The sequence below is a fragment of the Quercus lobata genome, chromosome 8, assembly GCF_001633185.2.
Source record: "Quercus lobata isolate SW786 chromosome 8, ValleyOak3.0 Primary Assembly, whole genome shotgun sequence".
In the NCBI taxonomy this organism is placed as follows: Eukaryota; Viridiplantae; Streptophyta; class Magnoliopsida; order Fagales; family Fagaceae; genus Quercus; species Quercus lobata.
The window spans coordinates 22,936,204-22,957,460 of record NC_044911.1 but is presented as its reverse complement, the minus strand read 5'-3'; the positions used below and the strand labels follow the sequence as shown (position 1 = coordinate 22,957,460).

General features: G+C 37.3%; 1 protein-coding gene across 4 annotated transcripts in view; it reads left to right on the top strand.

Moving 5' to 3' along the window:
* Positions 1–1,317: 1,317 nt before the first annotated feature.
* Positions 1,318–21,257, top strand: part of LOC115955772 (gamma-glutamyl hydrolase 2-like) — a 50,797-nt gene continuing 30,857 nt past the window's right edge. For 2 of the 4 annotated variants that reach the window (XM_031074095.1, XM_031074098.1), the window contains exons 1-4: positions 1,367–1,883; positions 7,854–7,940; positions 13,277–13,366; positions 14,061–14,155. In XM_031074095.1, the coding sequence (XP_030929955.1) occupies positions 1,440–1,883; positions 7,854–7,940; positions 13,277–13,366; positions 14,061–14,155 (716 nt within the window). In that variant the 5' untranslated portion in view covers positions 1,367–1,439. Of the gene's footprint in view, positions 1,884–7,853; positions 7,941–13,276; positions 13,367–14,060; positions 14,156–21,257 lie in introns of all 4 variants that reach the window. The other 2 variants (XM_031074097.1, XM_031074096.1) reach the window with 2 other exon arrangements.

Sequence of the window (21,257 nt, the reverse complement as noted above, 5' to 3'; positions counted from 1 at the left end):
AAGTTACAATCATTCTTACTGCTCAGTTAAAGGATGCATCAAATAACCTTAGCAAGGCAGTCATTGGAGTAGTAGCAGTTGATAGTAGGTCCAAAATTAATGATGAATTACTAAAACTACCTGGCCTTACAACTAAGGAGCATCACAAGGCAACTAAATTGATTGCTTATCAACATGAACTAATAGATGTTTTCTTGAGCATGCTGGATGCTGAGAAGGAAGAATGGGTGAAAGGCCTTATTAATGGTGACTTTTGAGTGGCTTACAAAGGTTGGAAAATTCAATTTGCATTTATGCTTCTTTTTTATCCCACTTGAACACGGGGCTCCTACGAATTTTGGATGATTGTGATGTTTTTTTTAAAAAATAAATGGGATGTTATGTTATTGAAATTTTATATAATTTGGGCATTTTAAGACTTTTCAATGGTTATTCAACCTTTAGTTTCATCTTTCTTGTTCTTTGATTTCATTCATGTGCTACTTGTAATTTTGTTGCTGATGCCCTAGCTAAAAGAAATAAAAAGGCTGGTGAATTTGCTCAAGCATACTTCTAGTTATGCTTTTGTCCCAGGATACTTCTAGTTCCTATTAACCAAATATACATATATATATATATATATATATATATATTAGGGAAAAATGATACCTTTAATACTGGGGCAGGGTCTAAGATTTAGTCTTTTTTTCTTAAGCTCCTAATAGAAACAAAGAACGTACATCAATAAAAATGAATGAATGAGATTTCAAACTGAGATATTTAGTTGTTGGTAGTATTTACAGTTGAAAGAATAATGAAATAGTGATACTGTTTGTTGGGCAAATTTTACAGGTGTGAGACAACGTTGAGAAAAAAAAAAAAAAAGACAAGTTAATTTTAATGCAATGAAATGAAAGTAATCCAAAAAAAAAGGATTGGGTTTATTAAACCAAAAAAAAAAAAAAAAAATTCATTAGAGGTCTCCATTCCAGATTGGGATTATTAAAGGAATCTTATAAAAAATGTATTTATTATAATAAGGGCATTTTAGGCAATTTGATTTAAAAAACTTTCATTATATCGTTTGAAGGTGTTGTACCAAACATGTGGAATACATATTCACAATTCTATTACTATAGGGTTCCCAAACAACTGAATAAAAATAATTATTATATTACAACATTTTCCATTCCTTGTAATAGCTATTTCTATTCTTATATAATTATCATTACAGTCTATCAAACATGCCCTAAATGATGAGTGATGAATAATAAAGAGTGACAAAAACTGAATGATGAAAAAGTCCTAACCAAACAACCCCTAATTGAGTCCCACCGTTCCTGTCTCTTTCAGTCTATTATAGTAGTTTGTATCAAATATCATCATTCGTCAATTCACTTCATAAATTTCAATGTCCTTCTCTTTCCTGCTTTTGAATACAAATTTACAATTTACAAGTAATGACAAACGACGCTGTTCCCCAGTACTCATCCTCGTCATCTTCATCTTCATCTTCCAGTACTGGCTCAGACATGCCGAAGAACGACGTCGTTTCCTCTTCCTCTTACTCTGAAATCTGGAACTACCTCTGGATCCCTCTCCTCATTTCTTACTCAAAAGAACTCAGTCTCGCCAAAGCTCAGTCAACGATTCTTCTCCCAACTCAAAATCATCAACTCGGTCTCGCCGACTCCTCCACCACCACCTGTATCGCTCCAGATCCCAACCTCAACTACCGGCCGGTCATCGGAATTCTGAGCCACCCGGGCGACGGCGCCTCTGGACGTCTCAACAATGCCTCAAACGCTTCCTACATTGCGGCCTCCTATGTCAAATTCGTTGAATCCGCTGGTGCTCGTGTTATTCCTCTCATCTATAATGAACCTTCCCACATTCTTTTCCAGGTACTATTATTATTTAATTAACCTTACTTCTTCTTTCAAGGTTTTATTTATTATGCTAGTTGAAATTTGATAAAGAAGAAGAATTATTTGGGCTTTTTATTTATTTATTAGATTAGGGTTCAGGTCAGATAGATGATGAGCTTTTTGAGTATATTGCGATGATTAGGAGGCGTTTGTGCTAATTGAGTTTTGACAGCAAGGGGGATGGATGGATTGGGATTGATGCCTTCTTTATTTTTTAATTCTAGATATATTTTCATACGCCGATGGTGCAGATAGATTTTTCTGGTAAAATAGAATGAATTTTTCCTTAATGAATGTTGCTAAAATACCTTTTCTTTAATATATTATTTTTATTTTATTATTATATTAAAATTCTCACGAAAATGTAATTACTCTGAATGAAGTTGTGTTTGGTTATAGAACTGGAGAATTTTTTTTTTTTTTTTTTTTTCTATAAAAGGAATAATTCATTTTATTTTATTATTATATTAAAATTCTCACGAAAATGTAATTACTCTGAATGAAGTTGTGTTTGGTTATAGAACTGGAGAATGTTTTTTTTTCTATAAAAGGAATAATTCATTATAAAAATATTATGAAATTATAATTTTTGGCCAAAATGTTGTTTTCGTGGCTAAAATTTACCAAAAAATCGGTTTTTGTCCCTAAACTGTAAAAGTTTCATCTTTTGTCCCTGATCTTTGCAAAACATTCTGCTTTATGTCCTTTTGTCTATGTTTAGCTGTTTGTTAGTTTATATCATATGTGGCCTAACGGGAATGCTGTTGTGGTATTTGACTTGGACCAAACTATTTATAAAAAAAAAAAAAAAAGGTTGAACACATGTCATGAAATCATTGGAATAAAAAAAATATCATTAAGACAAATTACCCCACAACATCTTCCTTGGATTTCAATAAAACTTCCCTATCAATGAGTTAGGAACTTAGGGCTTAGAACCACACAATTTGTGAGATTCTCTTTCTCTTTTGCTTGTTTTAGATTGAAGTTTTCTCATTTGTTTTTAAGGTTATCATTTTTGTTATGTTTGTGTTTAGCTTATGCGTACTGAGGGGACAATGACGATTTGTGAATTTAAGGTCTCTTTCATTGTAATTGGCCCAATAGGCCTTGCCAACCGTCGTGATATATCACTATTCACTACCCATATTTTGAGCCGTTATATAACTAATTATTATTCTTCGTTTTTAGAAAGATTTAGATTTTATGTTTTCTTTTTTCAAATGTTATTTGTTTGATTTTGTTTGGATTGGTTGTTATTAAATACATAAATTTAAGACAAGCATATTTCTGAATCAATCTATGTTGATCAATATAATCTTCTCTATAAGGCCCTTTAAAAGCAAACAACTTTGAGTATTGGGATTGTTGAGTGGTTATGTTATGCGTACTGTTTGGTTCTTGAGCAAATGGGGGGAAAAAAGTTCAATGATTGGGTGTTAGCGATTTTTGTTGAAGTCCAAGGGGGACATTGGGTAATTTGTCTTGGTTATATATATTTTTTTCCATGTTTACCTATTTCAAACCATATTTTCAATTTTTTAAAAAGGAAACAATTTGGTCAAAGTCAAATACCACATTAGCTTTCCGTTAGGCTGCGGAGTTTATAAAACTAATGGACATAGACAAAAAGGCATAAAGTAGAACATTATGCAAAGTTTAGGGATGAAAAGCAAACCTTTTTAAAGTTTTGGGAGGAAAACTGAATTTTAGGTAAAGTTAGGGATGGAGACATTATTTTAGCCAATATATATATATATATAGTTTTTTCAAATATTAACTTAAAAAATCACGGTTAACATACATGATTGCCAGTTTAACCTCGCACCCATTCACCCATTCACTACCCAAAGGCCACCACCATGAACACCATACAATCATCGTGCCCAGGTCACATCCCTCCAACCTCCCCTCAGACAGCCATTGCCAACAGATCCAACTTCCAGCCCTCCAACAGAGCTGCTTCCCTCATTGACTCCAAAGCAAAGAACCTGCTACCACAACCTACACACAAATCACTTCAATCCCCTAGAAGCACCCAATCACCACTGCTCGACAACTCTTCCATTGCTGCATTGCAGAAATGTAACTCTGGGGCAGCTTATGAGATTTGGATGCACTTGCCAAAAAAACATTAATGTCAGCTTCTCCATTTGATTTTGATGCACTGGTGAACCATGAATGAGTAGAGGGATAAGAAAAAAACAGAGGAAAAAAGAAAGGAGGATGAAAGGGGAGTCTTGTGGAAGAGAGGGAAATAGAAAAAAGAAAAAGGTTTAGCTTGAGCATTTGGGCTGGTTAATTTTAAAGAGGAAAATGAAAGAAAAAAAAAAAAAGACGAGAGAGAATTGAGAAGGAAGATATAATTAAAATAAGGATTTTTTTTTCTTCTGGTATCTACCTATATTTTTTTTGGTGATAGGGTTATTATTTTAAAAATTCATTAAATGGTTAATATTCTAATTGTAAAATTAATTAATTGGAAAAAATGCATTCTCCAATAACATAGCTAAACTCAATTTCATTCAGCATAATTACTTTTTAGTAGAAGTTTCAGCATTAAACCAAATTTAGTTTTTTTATAAACAGGCATTCTGTCATAATATAATTTTTAGAAATCATTTTGCTAGAATACATATTGTTTTTATTTATTTTATGGAATACTAGTAGAGTTACCAAACGCAACCTACTTATCCAAAAAAAAGAAAGAAAGAAAGTAGAGTTACCAAATACTACCTAAATAAGAAAAACAAAATGCAAAATGTATTCTCATGTCTAGAACATTGTGTACATGTAGGTAATTGGATGGTGATTAATCAAAACCTGAAATTGATAGATTTAGTGGTGACTTTATACATTGTTGAGCCATGTGAATCGCATTTCTTATTCATTTTGAAAAAGAACTTAGGAACAGTTAAAGAACATAATGGAATTAAAAAGACAATGAAGAGAATCTACATAAGTGGGAATATATATATATATATATATGTGATGTAGGACAAATTAGGGATTTGTCTACGTTTAGTTGTGGTGGTTTTTGGGTTAGGAATGATGAAGAATCAGAGAGAAGTTAGAGCTGTTTAGGGGCTGTGTGAACAGTACCCATGAACATTGCCCATTGCTCAAAACACTCAATTTTATTAATCAACTACTTCTACCTTTTGAATACATTGAGTACAATATATATATATATATATATATATAAAGACTCTTACTTGTACTAGTAGTATTAGGCTATGTTGCACGGACACGGATACGGACACGGACACGACACGGACACGGACACAGGGATACGCCAATTTTTTAAAAATAAGGACACGACACGGCGGGGACACGGCGGTTAAATAATTAATTAAATTTTATATTTAGGCATATTTTTAAATATTTTTAGACATAAAATACGTTTATGTCTAGAATTTAAATTAGGCAACTGACTGAGCTGATTTTTCACTTTCAATATTCATTTTAGTAAAATCATCTATAATATTTAACTTTAATAAATAAATAAATAAAACTATAGCAGGACATACAAAAACAAGAATCACTAAATTTATAATGGATTTTACTAATATGTGTCCTAAGGGCACAAAATAATAAACCAATTTTGAAAAAAGTTTATTAGGAATTGAAAAAGTTTTGACAACTATTTTAATTCTTAATAAAAAATTTTCAAAAATAGATTTGTTAACAGGACCCATTTATAATAAACATTATAATTTGAGGCAAAACAAAAGGCTGAAGGGCTGAGTAAAGAAACACAGTAGCGGGACAGTGAGAGTGGGATTAAAAAAAAAAAAGCGTGTTATAAGTAACCCACTAACCCATTCAGTCATTCACCCAAACCAAATGGCCGAATATCTGGAAAAAAAAGAAAAAACAGAGAGAAGCTTAAAGAGGTAGGACCTGACGCTGAGAGAGAGAGAGATCGGAAGGGACAAACACGGCGTCGACGTCGATGGAGCTCGCCGATTGGCCCGATCTAGCTCTGGCGAGGAACAGAGGGCAACGGCAGCAGCGGGCAGAGCAGAGGGTGGGTGGGTTGAGAAGTGAGAACTTGAGATGTGGGTTTCGGGACTTCTCCGGCTTGTTGTTTCACAAAATCAATGTTATTGGTAAGTCAAAATCTGTGATTTCCTTTTTTTATTTCACCGCTGGCGTGTCGGAGCCGTGTCGGAGAAGCGAAAAAAAAAAAAAAAAAAAAAAGAGACACTCGCCGGACACCGGAATCTAGCGAGTCGTACCCGTTCCGGTGTCCGACACGTGTCCGACACCGACACGACGCCAAAAATGGCGTGTCCGTGCAACCTAGGTATTAGGACTCCTACTAGTATTAGGACTACTATTTAAACCTAATAAATTAAACCAAAGCCCATACATAAAAACCTATAATTAAATAAGATTCGTTAATAAATTCCATGGCCTGTAACTATGGCCCATACCCAACAATTGTAAAATTACTAAAATACCCTTGACTCAAGACTAGCCAAATAAAAAATAAAAAAGTTAATTAACTACCATGGACACTAATGCTCAGTTTGTTTTGAAGTAAAATATTGTAGATGTAAAATATTTTACCGTGTTTGATTGTCAACATGAAAATACAGTGAAAAATTGTATGTTTCACTGTAAAATGAATATTTTTTTCATATTTCTCAAAACTCAACTGGTGCACAGACCTTCAGCCAAAAAAAAAAAAAAAACTGGTGCATAGACCACCACCACCACCACCCACCCCCCAAAACCCCACATCGGAAGAAAAAACAGCCACCAAAACACCACCAACCATTCAAAAAACAGCCACCAACCACCAAACCACCATTGTCCATTCAAATGACAACCACCGTCAACCAAAAATCCAGATCGGAAAAACCAAAAAAAAAAAAAAAAGGAGATCGGAAAAACCAGCCAAAAGGCAATCTCCATCAACCAAGAAAAACCTTTACGAACTCAGATCAAAAACCCAAGAAACAAAGAACATAATCTGAAAATCTAATCCTAGCAGAGGTGAGATCGGGCGTAGCCACCAAAAACTTAAGACCGTCGTTGGACCCAAGGCAGTGCAAGAGAGAAGAGAAAGATGAATTTTTGCAGAAGAGACATGATGAGGTTTTGTAGTGCCAATGATGGTGGTTGGGGTCGGTCAGTGGGTGGGCAACGGTGTGAGATGGGTGGAGATGAGAGGGTTGTGGCCTTGTGAATGAGAGAGTTGAGAGATGGAGAGAGGGAGAAGAACTGAGAAAGTTAAGATAGGGGGAGAAGTTGAAAAAGTGAGAGAGGAGAAGAAATTGTAAAACGTTTTACTGATTTTTTAAGTGTAAAATATTTTACAGTTTTTGCCTTTAGTTTTTCCTTTGACTGAAAATATTTTACATTTGATGAATTATTTTACTGCAAAACAAATATGGTAAAATGTGAAAATATTTTACATCAAAACAAATAGAGCATTATTCTTGGGCTTTGCCTTAGATTTAGGCTTCCAAAGAGAATATCCTTTCTTTAACCATGTTATGATTCCACCATCAATATATATATATATATAGTCCCAAAAACCTGGGGATCTGGGGGATTTTAACTGGACCAACCTATAGATTATGCATTACTATCAAGAGGTCCAATTATTTCAGTATATCCCATCCAAAATCCAATAATTTAAGTTCTTGGTGTGCGTATTGGCTGTTGGCTCGGTTCCTTTGAATTTGTTTGATAATTTGATATTGCAGTATTACTGTTATCTAGTTATTTGGAGAAACTTGATATGTTGATAAATTACATATTTTAGCACTTATATCATCTCTGCTTGCAATGAGCTCCAGCTCAAATGACACCTTTTCTCTTGTAAGAGTAAGGTGGAGGGCAAGGTTCGTGGGTCAAGACCCATGGCTCTGTTTGTAACATTACCTATAGAAAATTATAGCGTCATGCTAATGACATACAGCTGCATTACAGAAGCTCAACTTGGTCAATGGAGTGCTCTTCACAGGAGGGTGGGCTAAAACTGGTCTGTACTACAAAGTTGTTGAGAGGATTTTTAAGGTAATAATTACATATCTGCAATATTGGGGTTGACAGCTTTTGACAGGCTACAGTTTCCTATATCAAGCTTTCTATCATGAAAGTACCTAGTTACTTTTTTTTGATAAGCAATAAAAAGAAAATACAAAAAGCTCAAGAGCTAAAGCTAACAGCTAACATATTGTTGTAGAAAGCAGAAATTGAAATACATTGTGTAAGACCCCAAATACGAGCCCATTGAAATAAAGTACCAAAAAGAGGATGTTTTAAAATATCTAAAGATATCTCATTATCTTCAAAGATACAGTTATTACGTTCTTGCCAAACTAACCACATTAACAAAAGCTTCATTGAAAATAAAGAGAACAATACAAGGAACCAAAGAACGCATGCACTATGCTAAGGAACCAGCAATACATCAAAAACTATGGAGCATGGAAAGTACAACTATCAAGCAAATCAACCAAAGAAACAAAAGTAAAGACACCCAAAACATTTGTCCACTCTAACAACATCAGGAGGAAAGACAACTTCAAGTCATTGGTTGATCTCTCATTTCCTTCAAAAGTATGGGTATTCCTCTCTTGCCAAATATTCCACATGAGGTTGTGAGGGATCATGCTCCAAATCACCACAGACATTTTTTTTTTGATAGGTAATCAAAGATTTATTTCATAAAAAGGACATCATGTTCCCGATGGTGAACACTCAGAATTTAAAACGAATACAAGTACCTCAGGAAGAGATACGAATAGAAAGAAGAAATTCAGAAATGGAAATACATTGTGTAAAACCCTAAATTTTACCCCACTGAAATAAGGTCCCAGCTAGTATAGGCTTTAAAAGATCTATTGCTCTCACAATATCTTCAAAAGTACGATTATTACGCTCCCACCAAATTAACCACATCAAACAAGCTGGAATCATATTCCAAAAATTAGGGGAATGCTTCCCCGGCCAATTCCACCGCCAAAAAGAAGGGAGGCTACTGTCTTCGACATCACCCACTGGATTCCAAATATCAAAAAAACTTCACTCCACAAGGCATAAGCAAACTTACAATGAAGTAGAAGATGATCCACAGTTTCCTCATTTCACCGGCACATGCAACACCAATTAAACAATGGTAAACGCCTAAGAACTAGATTATCAATGGTAGGAATACTACCCCTAGTTGCTGTCCATAAAAAGAAAGACACCCTTTTAGGTACCTTTGTACTCCAAATGCACTTCCAGGGAAAAGGGATAGAAGAAGAGCCAGCTGGGTTAGCTAGCAAGTTATAGTAAGAGCAAACATCAAAGACCCCTGAATGATTCAACTTCCAAGTCAATGTATCATCTCCCTCACCACTTGGCATATTAGAATAAAGATGCTTGAGTAGAGATCATGATCTCTCTACCTCCCTTTCATGAAAAGCTCGACGGAATTGTAAATTCCAGCTTTTATTACCTGCTTCTAAATTAGAAACGACCAAATAAAAAATCCAAGCTTCTTTGGAAACAGCACAAGCAAACAGATCTGGATAGAGATCCTTTAGAGGGATAGGCCCACTCCAAGGGTCATACCAAAAACGAATACGATGGCCTTCCCCCACAGCATACTCCACCTGTCTAAAGAAACTCTTAACTCCTGCTCTAATATTCTCCACAGTCCACAGCCATGGGTCCCTCGAACATCCCTAGTACACCAACCCCCACTATCAACTTCATATTTGGTTGCTATAACTTGACGCCATGACCTGTGAACTTTTTTCCCAAAGTGCCATAACCACTTACCAAGCAAGGCTTGATTAAACAACCCCACCCTCCTTATCCCCAAACCACCTTCCTTCATCGGTAAACAAACTTTCTCCCACGCGACTAAAGAATATTTAAAGACCTCATCAAAAGTCCCCCAAAGGAAATTCCTTTGTATCTTCTCCAATCTGGTTGAGGAATAGTGAATAGAGATAAAAAATAAGTAGGAAGGCTCGAAAGAGTACTCTTTAACAAAATAAGTTTGCCACCCTTAGACAAATATCACTGTTTCCACCTAGAAAGTCTCCTTTCCATTTTTTCTAGAATTGAATTCCATATCGAGGGATCCTTGTAATGTGCCCCAAGAGGCATACCCAAGTAATTCATAGATAGATTTCCCACCCTACAACATAACACACGAGCTAGGGCATGTAAATTGCCTACCTCACCTACTGGCATAATCTCACTCTTACCAACATCGACTTTCAAACCTGTGATGGCTTCAAAGAAAATCAACACCATTCTTACATATAATAATTGTTCTCTAGAAGCATCACAAAATAAGATAGTGTCATCTTCAAAAAGAAGATGGGAGATTTTCAAACCCCCTTGCACGTGGGAGCCTACTTGGAATCTGCTCAAGAAACCGCCCACTTCCATCTTCTTCAGCAACTTGCCTTAACCTCCATCACCAAGAGGAATAAGAGTAGAGATAAAGGATCCCCTTGATGGAGACCGCGAGAATTGCCAGAAAAACCCGCTAGAGAACCATTAACAAGAACCAAGAACCTAACTGTAGAAATGCAAGCCTTCATCCATCTCCGCCACCTCTCCCCCAAACCCATCCTCTCCATAAGGTAGAATAAAGCATTCCAGTTCACATGATCGTAGGCCTTCTCAATATCCAGCTTGACAATCACACCAGGAATCCCACTTTTTATTCTACTATCTAGACACTCATTTGCAATAAGGATTGAATCGAGAATTTGTCTCCCTCCAACAAGAGAATTTTGAGAGTCAGAAACGAGCTTATCCAGAACACCTCTTAGCCTATGAGCTAAAACCTTTGCCAGAAGCTTATACAAGCTGCTCTCAAGACTAATAGGGCGAAAGTCCTTAATACAAATAGCATTGACCTTTTTAGGGATCAAACAAAGAAACGTGGCATTAAGAGATTTCTCAAAGATGCCATGTCTATGAAAATATGCAAAGAAAGCCATAAAATCCCTTTCCACTACACTCTAGCATTTTTGGAAGAATGCCATAGTACACCCATCAGGCCCCAGGGCCTCCTCAGCCTCCTTTAATGCCTCAAGAATCTCCTTCTTCTCAAAATCCCTCTCTAGTGAGAGCTTCTCAGTCTCATCTAGACAATCAAATTCTAAGCCATCAATAGTAGGCCTCTAGGATTCCAACTCCTGGTAAAGTTTCTTATAAAAGGCCACCACATGATCTAGAACATCTGATTCGCCCTCATACAACACGCCATCCACCTCGACACTCCTAATAAAATTCATTCGTCTATGAGAGTTAGCAAGTCTGTGAAAAAACCAGGTGTTATTATCCCCTTCTTTTATGAACAAAGCTTTCGATTTTTGCCTCCATGAAATCTCTTCCAAAGAAGCCAAAAACTCAATATCAGCTTTAATAATAACTCTTCTCGATTCCTCCTCTTGAGACAAGACTTGCTAACCTTCCTTTGAATTGAGATCCAAAAGCTTAGTCAATAAGCATTTTTTCCTAGAAGACACATCCCCAAAGACATGTTTGTTCCAATGTTTCAAATCCCCATCAAGAGCCTTCAACTTGCATGCTAGTACAAAACTAGGGGGCCCAACAAAGTGATAACTATTCCACCATTGGCGAACTCTATCCACAAAACCCTCCACCTTTAGCCACATATTTTCAAATTTGAAAGAACTCTTCCCCCTCGACATACCACCCGCCTCCACAAGAGGAGGGCAATGATTTGACAACACACGAGAAAGAAGCCTTTGGGTCACATCCAAGAAGTGGTCCTCCCACTTTGTTGAAACCAAAACTTTGTCTTTTCTAGACATTGAAGGGTTGTTGGAACCCAGAAACTAAGGGAAATCACCCCCCATCAAAGGCAAGTCAACCCAAAAATGTTTCCCAATGAATTCCGAAAATTTAAACATGTCTGGGGAGAAAGAAGTGCAACTAAACCTCTCTATCGGGTATTTGATAACGTTGAAATCACCAAACAAACACTATGTCAAACTCCATCTTAACCTCACAGTATTGAGTTCCACCCATAGAGCATCCTTGAGACTAACATCCGTCGGTCCATACACCCTGGAACAAACCCATTCAAATCCATTTGTCACACCCTTCAACAATACAAAAATTGAAAACCTTCCTACTACACAATCAACTTTCTCAAACATCCTTCTATCCCAAATTGATAATACACCCCCAGTAGTATGATTAGCATCCAAAGCCACCCACACTACAAAACGGCTACCCCACAGATTCATCACACCAGTAGAATTGATACTATCCAATTTTGTCTCCTGTAGACAAACTACATCACATTTCCACTCTGCCAGCAAGTTCTTTGCAATTACTCTCTTTTGGGGATTGTTCAATCCCCTCACATTCCAAGATAAAAGTTTCAAATTCATGAACAATGATCCGTCCCAATGGATTTTAAACTTCCTTGAGTATTTCTTCCAGATTGACCATCATAATTAATTGTGGAAATTAAATTTCTTAATTCTCTTATACCTTTTTGGCTTGAATTACTCACCCAACGTGTACTTGCAGCAGCAACCTGTTCTTCCCACTTTCTCTCAAGCTTTTGAAATACTCATACTTGAGAATTGCATCTTAAGTTGGTGACTAATTTCGCTAGCATTTTCATTTACAATACAAAATTTTGATCATTTTCATTCATTCAAAAAAAATAAAATAAATAAGAATTCAGATTTACATACATATAATTTAGATATTTAGTATACAATATAAAGAGTCAATAAAGAACTAAAATTTTAGAACTGTGACTATTCTATAAACGTATTAAATGCTACCATTAAATCCATATAACCAAGTTTGAGTGCAAATTAAAGCTTCCACATTCTCGGGCAAAAGACAAGAATGATACCGAGTAAAAATTTTACCTCCAGTGCTAAAGGTTGATTCAAAAGCAATTGCACTAATAGGAATGCTTAAGAGATCACTTGCCATCAACAAGAGCTCAGAAAATTGATTTTTCATATAACCTTTAGGGTCAATTTGGGTTGCGGGTTGACCCAAACCCCCCGTTTTCCCTAAGGGTTCAAAATCTCGGGTTCGGGTCCAATTTTTTCCTCAGGTTAGGGTTCAATTTTGCTAGTTCTTCCTTTTTCCGTTTCTAAAATGGTAATTATGGTTGGTTCATTAATTCTTAATTTGCAAATACAAAATATACATCTAGTTTCCATGAAGACTAATTCATCAAATACCAATGAAATAAAGTGCGTGCTGAGATTCTCTTTTTACCTATGAACTTTTTACATTTTAAAGTTATTAAGAAAATAAAAGGATGTGTTATTTCTAAGTGTTATTTATGGATTTCTCTTACAATGAGTCAATGACCTATCTTTTATCTGTTTATGCAGAAAGCGTTAGAGAGGAATGATGCTGGTGACCATTTCCCATTATATGCCATATGCCTAGGTTTTGAGATATTAACAATGATCATCAGCAAGGTAGTCTATCCTTTCTCATGATTTGTATAAATTTTGCAAATTATTTTTTGTCTGTATTCGTTAAAGTAGCATCTCCTTTTATTTTCTTTTTCTTTTTTACCCTTAGTGATGTTCAGTGTCAGAATAGTCAATTGAGTCAATTTCTTTTATCATTGTTGGCGATTCAAGTTATTAAATTTTTGACAAGAGTAGAATTATGTGATGTGTTGTTCTTAAGGAATGCCTATATGTATTATCAAGTGGTTAACCTCACAAGGGTAGACTGTTTACTAGTAATTTTTTATGAGTTCCTTCGGTCTGGTACATTAAGTTCTCCAATTAAATTCAAATACATGATTGCATTGACCAATAAAGCGTGAACAATGTTATCTATTCTAAGGACAATTAGATAATTTAATTGGCAAATCTAATCTAATGCACCTTAGGGAATCGTACCTAAGTTTTACCCATTTGTTATTTACTACTTTGTGGCTTATGTTGGTTTACAAAATTGGTGGCTGTGGTCCTTTTGGCATTCAAGACTACTAGTTATCATCCTTGGATGGGTGGGTAGACTTTGATTTGCATTCATGATGAAAAATGGAATAATTTTTGTTCCATCTTTTGTTGATTTGATTTGTAAATTTTTGAAGTTTCAACAATTCTTTTCAAAGGATATGTTTTTATTTTATGATATTTCTTTTCTTGATAATAGGACCATAATATTCTCGAAGCATTTAATGCAACAGATCAGGCATCTACTCTTCAATTTATGGAAAACACACATATTGAAGGAACTGTGTTTCAAAGGTATATAATTTTTATATTATATCTGCCAACTGATATAGATATGTTAAAACTCAGTAAGGCTTATAGCATTTTCCATATGTATTATGACTATAAGCATATTAATGTTAGCATTTTCTTGAAACTGTTAGAAGAAAAAGGGGTAATATAAAGAATTGAGAAGTAAAAGATTTGCAAAGAATTGACAAAAAATTAAGAAATTTCGCAAAGAAGTCGTTAGCCTGACTATCAAATCAATTATATAAATTCGAATTGGTTGTCTGCATTCCACAGGGTGAAGATTATATATGTAATATACATCCCTCTTCTTTCAATCATGAGTACTGGTAGACTAAAGTGGGTTGCTTATCTAGATGTTTAGAAGAATCAAGTTTAGAAAGCTTCCTCATCCCTATTGTCTCATGGGGAGCTGTTGATGATTAAAGCATTAGCCGATGTTATTTTTGCCTCTCTAACCCTTTTTGCTCCAACCCAGTGGAAAAGAATGACCAACTATGAAATGTATCAGTGTTAGTTTAAACTTTCTTGTTGAGTGTAAGGCCTGGCTACCTTGAATTAGTCATAAACTTTCTTCAATCTTTTCTCTTCTCTACTTACTTTGTCATGGGTGGCTCTCTCTTTTTCTTCATTGAGTCAAAATCTTTTGAATTTTCTGTTGAAGAAGGGGGTACTTTTTTCTTATTACGCATTTTTGAGAGAGGCAGAGATTCTTTACGATCTGTGTTCATGGGCAAAGAGAGTGCTAAGAGAATGTTATCCATGATGGAAGACTTTATTTCCACTGAGCCCCCTGGACATTTTGCGCGATCTGTTAGAGATGGAGAGATGGTTTTTATTCTACAACTGGGTTCAAATGCACATGGCTCTTTTCTTATGATTTCAGAACTTCTACATGGCCGTCGGAAAGGTTTCATAATTGTGCCGGAAGGAAAATCGGGTAGTGGTAGGAGAGGATTTAGTTTGCACTTAAGGAAGGCTATAGCTCCAGGGACTCTTGCCATCAATCTGCCTCCAAAGCTTTTACCTGGGTCTATCATTAAAGACTCCAAATCTTTTGCGGTAGCGGTGGTGCAAGGCCAACGTAGTGAACCCAAAACTCACAGGCAGGCAGCGGTGGAGAATGCTTTGAACCAGGATACTCGTGACGTAGTGAATCCTTCGCATTTAATATTGGATTCTCGAAACTCTAACTTACCAAATCCAGGTGCTCAGACCCAGGATTCTTGCGAGAGCTGTCTTGGGAAGGAGAATGCTCTGTTCGGGGCTGTCTTTTCAGGTGATACTAAAGGTGGGGTGCTTTTGAACCTATATATTAGGTTGGATCGTGGGCCTCATGGTAAGTGGAGGATTAGCTGGTCCAATGTTTTTGAGGTGGACCCTTCAGTTGACCAAGCCCCTAACCCAAAGCCCATTGATTTTATTAAGCCCAAACCTTATTCAGCCCCTTCGGTTGGCCATAATCCAAACCCAAAGCCCAGTGACTTTTTTAAACCCAAAATTAATTCTGCCCCTTGGGTCAGCCAAAATCCAAAGCCCATTGACTTTTTAAAACCCAAACCTTATTCTGCCCCTTCGGTTAGCCAAAATTCAAAGCCCATTGACTTTTTTAAACCCAAACTTAATTCTGCCCCTTCGGTCAGCCAAAATCCAAACCCAAAGCCCAATGGCCATTATAAACCCAAACTTAAACCTGCTTTTAAATGGAAACCCAAACCCTCCCAGCCCTCATTGACTCAATCTCAGACTAACCCACGGTCTATGTTCTCCTCGCCTGTCCCTCCCTCGCACCTTATCTCTCCGGCACCTGCAATAGCTGATAGCGTTCAGTCCAATGCTATGCTATCGCTGACCCACATGGTGCCGACATGCACAGAGATGTGTTTCTCAGTGCTTGACAGCTCTGATGCCTCTGTGACTGAGTCTATGAGTTCCGATGCTTCCGTGGATGAGTCCCTGTGCTCCAATGGTGATGTGGCCTTGCAACGTGACATTCAACGGATCATCCATGAGCACACAGATAACGTCATCAAAAAATGGGGAAATTCAGAGCAGTGGATTCTTGAATTACGAGATGGGAAGAGGGTGGCTGTCCCGATCCAATTTTCTTTGCCATCGGGAGAGGTCGTTGCCGGAGTGGACGACTCGAACCAATTGCCAACGGCACCAGGGGTGTCATCGGAATGTAAGGAGCTAAATTCAGAATTGGAAAAAGGGGCTAATGTTACTTTGGAGGATTGGGTTTCAGATTTTTGTTCCGAGGATGCTTCCCAGTTTACTGATTCTTCGCCTCCTCTAAATGTCGAACCACTGGCTTTCTCTTTGCCCATGGGCGTCATGGATATTTCTGAAGGGTCAGCATCTCTGGATGAGGAGAAATTGCTGGGTAAGGACAATTACTCAGAATGGTTTCAGGAAAAATTCAGTGGCTTTGATGATTTTCTTGGGACATCCCTCAAAGGTTTGGAAGAGTCAGCAACCAAATTCCTGTTGGCTGTAGAAGCTGAGTTACAGTAGAGGGCCATTAAGGAACAAACTGATAAAGCTATGAAGAGCTCAGGGAGGAAAGGAATTAGGGAATTGAGGGGTTTATTTAGCTCTGTCAATTATGGTTCAGCTTCTTCAAGGCGCATTGGTAATGGTAAGGACAGGGCTCTAATCACTTTCCAATGAATTTGAAGATCATATCTTGGAATGTTAGAGGTTTGAATGAGAAGGAAAAACGGCTTAAGGTTTGTAATTTTTTACGTTCTTGGAGGGCTGATATCGTTTGTTTGCAAGAGACAAAGTTGGAATGGGTTACAAGAGGAATTGTTAGAAGTATATGGAGCTGTCCTTACATAGATTGGTTATATTTGGGTTCTGAGGGTGCTTCTGGTGGAATTCTTCTCATGTGGGATAGAAGGGTGGTTGAAAAGATAGAGGAAGTAGTGGGGTTTTTTTCGATTTCGTGTAGGTTCAAAAACGTCAGTGACCAATTTGAGTGGGCTTTCACAGGTATGTATGGTCCAAATTTGAACAGGAATCGTCAATTTATGTGGGAGGAAATGGCAGGCTTGAACAGTTGGTGGAATTTACCATGGTGTTTCGGAGGAGACTTTAATGTCATTTGCTTTCCTTAGGAGAGGTTAGGGGCAGGAAGATTTACTCGTTGCATGTATGATTTTTTGGATTTTATATCTCTTCATGGGCTTATGGACAATCCTCTGGAGGAAGGCCTTTAAACAAGGTCTAACTCCACCTCAGCTTCTAGAATAGATCGGTTTCTTCTCTCTCCAGTTTTGGCAGATTACCTCTCTCATTTCTCCCAAAAAAGGCTTCCTAGAGTGTTATCCGATCACTTCCCAATTCCTTTGGAGAGTGGGAGTCACTGCAGAGGGCGTATTCCTTTTCGTTTTGAGAATATGTGGTTGAAGGCGGAGGGGTTTCTAGATAAGGTGAAGTCTTGGTGGGAAAATTACCATTTTCAAGGGACTCCTAGTTTCATTCTTGCCAAGAAGTTGACTGTTCTAAAAACGAACCTAAAGAAGTGGAACGAAACAGTTTTTGGCAATATCTCAGTCAAGAAATAGCAATTATGGAGCAAGTTGAATGCTCTAGATGTAAAAGAGGACAATCAACCTCTAACTGAGGAGAAGAATTTGGAAAAAGCATCCTTACGCGCCGATCTTGAGAAGGCAGCCTTGTTAGAGGAGATTAGTTGGAGGCAAAAGTCCGGAGTGTTGTTTTTAAAGGAGGGTGACTCCAATATGAGGTTTTTTCATAGGATGGCTAATTCTAATAGAAGAAATAATTGTATTGATAACCTTATGATTGAAGGGGCTTTGTCTTCCAACCAGGATAGGATTTCTGACCATATTGTTCAATTCTATATGAACCTATACTCTGAGCAACATGAACAACATCCTTTCTAGGATGTATTAGACTTTCCAAGGATTTCAGGGGGTAATGTGGATTGGTTAGAGAGACCTTTTGAGGAATCTGAGATTTTTGAAGTCATCAAGGAGTTTAATGGGGACAAATCTCCTGGGCTTGACGGTTTTTCGATGGCTTTCTTTCAAGCCTGCTGGGGGATTCTCAAATCCGACCTCATGGCTGTGTTTCACCATTTCCATGTTACAGGTCAGTTTGAAAAAAGCTTGAATGTAATCTTCATTGCTCTCATTCCAAAAAAAGCTTCAGCAGTGGAGGTAAAGGACTTCCGGCCTATCGGCCTTGTTGGGGGGGTTTATAAAATTCTTGCTAAAGTTTTGGCTACTCGTCTTCGCATGGTTTTAGGAGAGATCATCTCAGCTCCCCAGAACGCCTTTATTCTAAATAGGCAGATTATTGATTCCGTTCTTATTGCTAACGAATGTCTTGATAGTAGATTGAAGTCTGGTCAGCCAGGGTTGTTATGTAAATTGGATATTGAAAAAGCCTTTGATCACGTGAAATGGGGATTTCTTTCTAACTTGCTTGAGCATTGTGGTTTTTCTAATAAGTGGAGGCAATGGATTTCTTTTTGTTTATCTACCGTTCGTTTTTCTATCCTCATTAATGGTACTCCCCATGGGTTTTTTGGAAGTTCTAGGGGGTTACAGCAAGGTGATCCTTTGTTCCCTTTGTTATTTGTGTTGGTTATGGAAGCCATCGGTAGAATGTTGAATAAGGCTGTCCATGAAGGTCGTTTGTCAGGTTTTAGTGTAGGTGCTTCTTCTGGAAGATCTTTGATGGTTTCCCATCTCCTTTTCGTTGATGATACTCTGATTTTTTGTGATACTAATATTGATCAAATTCTGATTCTCCGTATGGTGCTCATTTGGTTTGAGGCTATGTCTAGTCTGAAGGTAAATTTGGATAAGTCTGAACTAATGGCTGTGGGGGCAGTTCATAACATGGATCTTTTGGTGGCTGTCTTAGGCTGCAAGCAAGGGTCTCTCCCAATGAAATATTTGGGTCTTCCTTTGGGGGCAAAATTTAAGGACAAGTCTATTTGGAATCTTATTCTAGAGAAGATGGAAAGAAAATTAGCAAGTTGGAAAAAATCATATTTATCCAAGGGAGGTAGAATCACTTTAATTGAAAGCATTCTCTCTAATCTCCCTACTTATTTTCTTTCTTTATTCCCTATTCTCGCTTCTGTGGCCAACCGAATTGCTAGACTTCAGCGGGACTTTTTATGGGGTGGCCTAGGAGACGAGCCCAAATTTCATTTGGTTAATTGGTCTATAGTGTGTACTCCGCTTTCTTCAGGTAGGTTGGGGATTAGGAATCTGAGAACCTTCAATGTAGCTTTATTAGGGAAGTGGTTATGGAGATTTGGGCAAGAGAGGGATGCTCTATGGCGTCAAATGATAGAGGTGAAGTATGGTTGTGATTGGGGTGGTTGGTGTTCTAGCTCTTTCTTTGGTCCTTATGGAGTTAGTTTGTGGAAAAGTATTAGAAGGGGGTGGCACTCTTTATCTCGGTTTATTCTGTATGAAATTGGAGATGGATCAAAAGTGCAGTTTTGGCTAGATCGTTGGTGTGGATCTTCTCCTCTCGCAGACCACTATCCTGATTTAGATAGGATTTGTTGTAACAAAGAGGCAAGTGTGGCAGATCTAATGAGGTTCACCAATGGAGTCCTCCATTGGGATTTTCAGTTTTGTAGGGAGGTGCATAATCGTGAATTGGAAGCTTTCAGAAGCTTCATCAATTCCATTTATTGCACTCCTGTAAGGGGGAACGGGGAAGATAAGAGATGTTGGCTGCCTTGTAAGAGTAAGGGGTTCACGGTCAGTGCTTATTACCATATTCTAGTTGGCCATAGTGAGCAGTTTTTCCCTTGGAAAAGCATTTGGAAGCAGAAGATTCCCTCTAGAGTGGCTTTCTTTGTATGGACCACAGCCTTGGGGAAATGCCTGACAATTGATAACTTAAGGAAAAGAAAGGTTTGCATTTTGGATTGGTGTTATATGTGCAAGTGTAATAGTGAAACTATTGACCATCTTTTCCTTCATTGCCCGGTTGCTTCGGAGTTGTGGGATATGGTTTTTGGGTTATTTGGAGTTTGCTGGGTTATGCCATTCTCTGTTGTTGGGCTTTTGGCTTGCTGGCAAGGTCATTTTGGCCGCCATCGTAATGGGGATATTTGGATGGTTGTTCCTCATCGTTTGATGTGGTGTATTTGGAAGGAGAGAAATAGTAGGTGTTTTGAAGACAAGGAGCGTTCCATGCCTGATCTCAAGCTTCTTTTCTTTAGAACCTTACTTGATTGGTTTTTTGTGTGGAGAAACCATCATTTTTCTTCTATTTTGGATTTTCTTGATTTTTGTAATGTTCGTTTTTGATTTGTTCTCCCCTGTATACCCCCGGTGTACTTGGGTGTCTTTCTCTTTTTGATATCAATGAATTTTTATTACTTATCAAAAAAAAAAAAAAAAAAATTATATACATTCGAAGTTGTTGCTAGAAGATGGAGATGCTGAAAAAACAATGCTGTAAGTAGTAGAAGAATAAAATTAAAAACTACTCAGGCCAAAAGCTAGACCAAATCTTACATAGGCCTTTCTCACCTGTGACTCATTTTAAGGAAAGTGAGCTATGTGTTTGAACTGTATCTGATACAACACTCCTAAAAGACATCTACATATTTGCTGCCAGCAAAACTTTAACTGAACCCAAACTATTGTTATTTTTTTTCCTTTCAAATTGTTCCTATGCATGGTAAACTTAGGCTTGACTCTCTATAGAAACGTTGTGCCTCTTGCCTTAAATGATGAATCCAATTGCATACTGAGATAATTCATAGGCAAACAGCGCACTTTACAGCACACATTTGCCAAGCCGTTGATATCATTGACTTCTGCAAAGGGAACAGCCTCACTTTCTCCCAAGTTCATTTTCAAGCTTAACACTGCTTCCAAGCAAAGCATAAATAAGAGATGTTCAACATTTGTATCTCAAAAAAAATGTATATAATATTTAAGTTCCTAGGTAATTGAACTATGATGACATCATCAGGGGAATATATAATAAATAAGCTTGAAGCTTTAATGAGATATTACCCTAAAGTTTTTCCATCTGCACAAATACCTTTTGAAGGGGATAAGCTAGGACTTGATTCTGTGACTCCTTTTTTTTC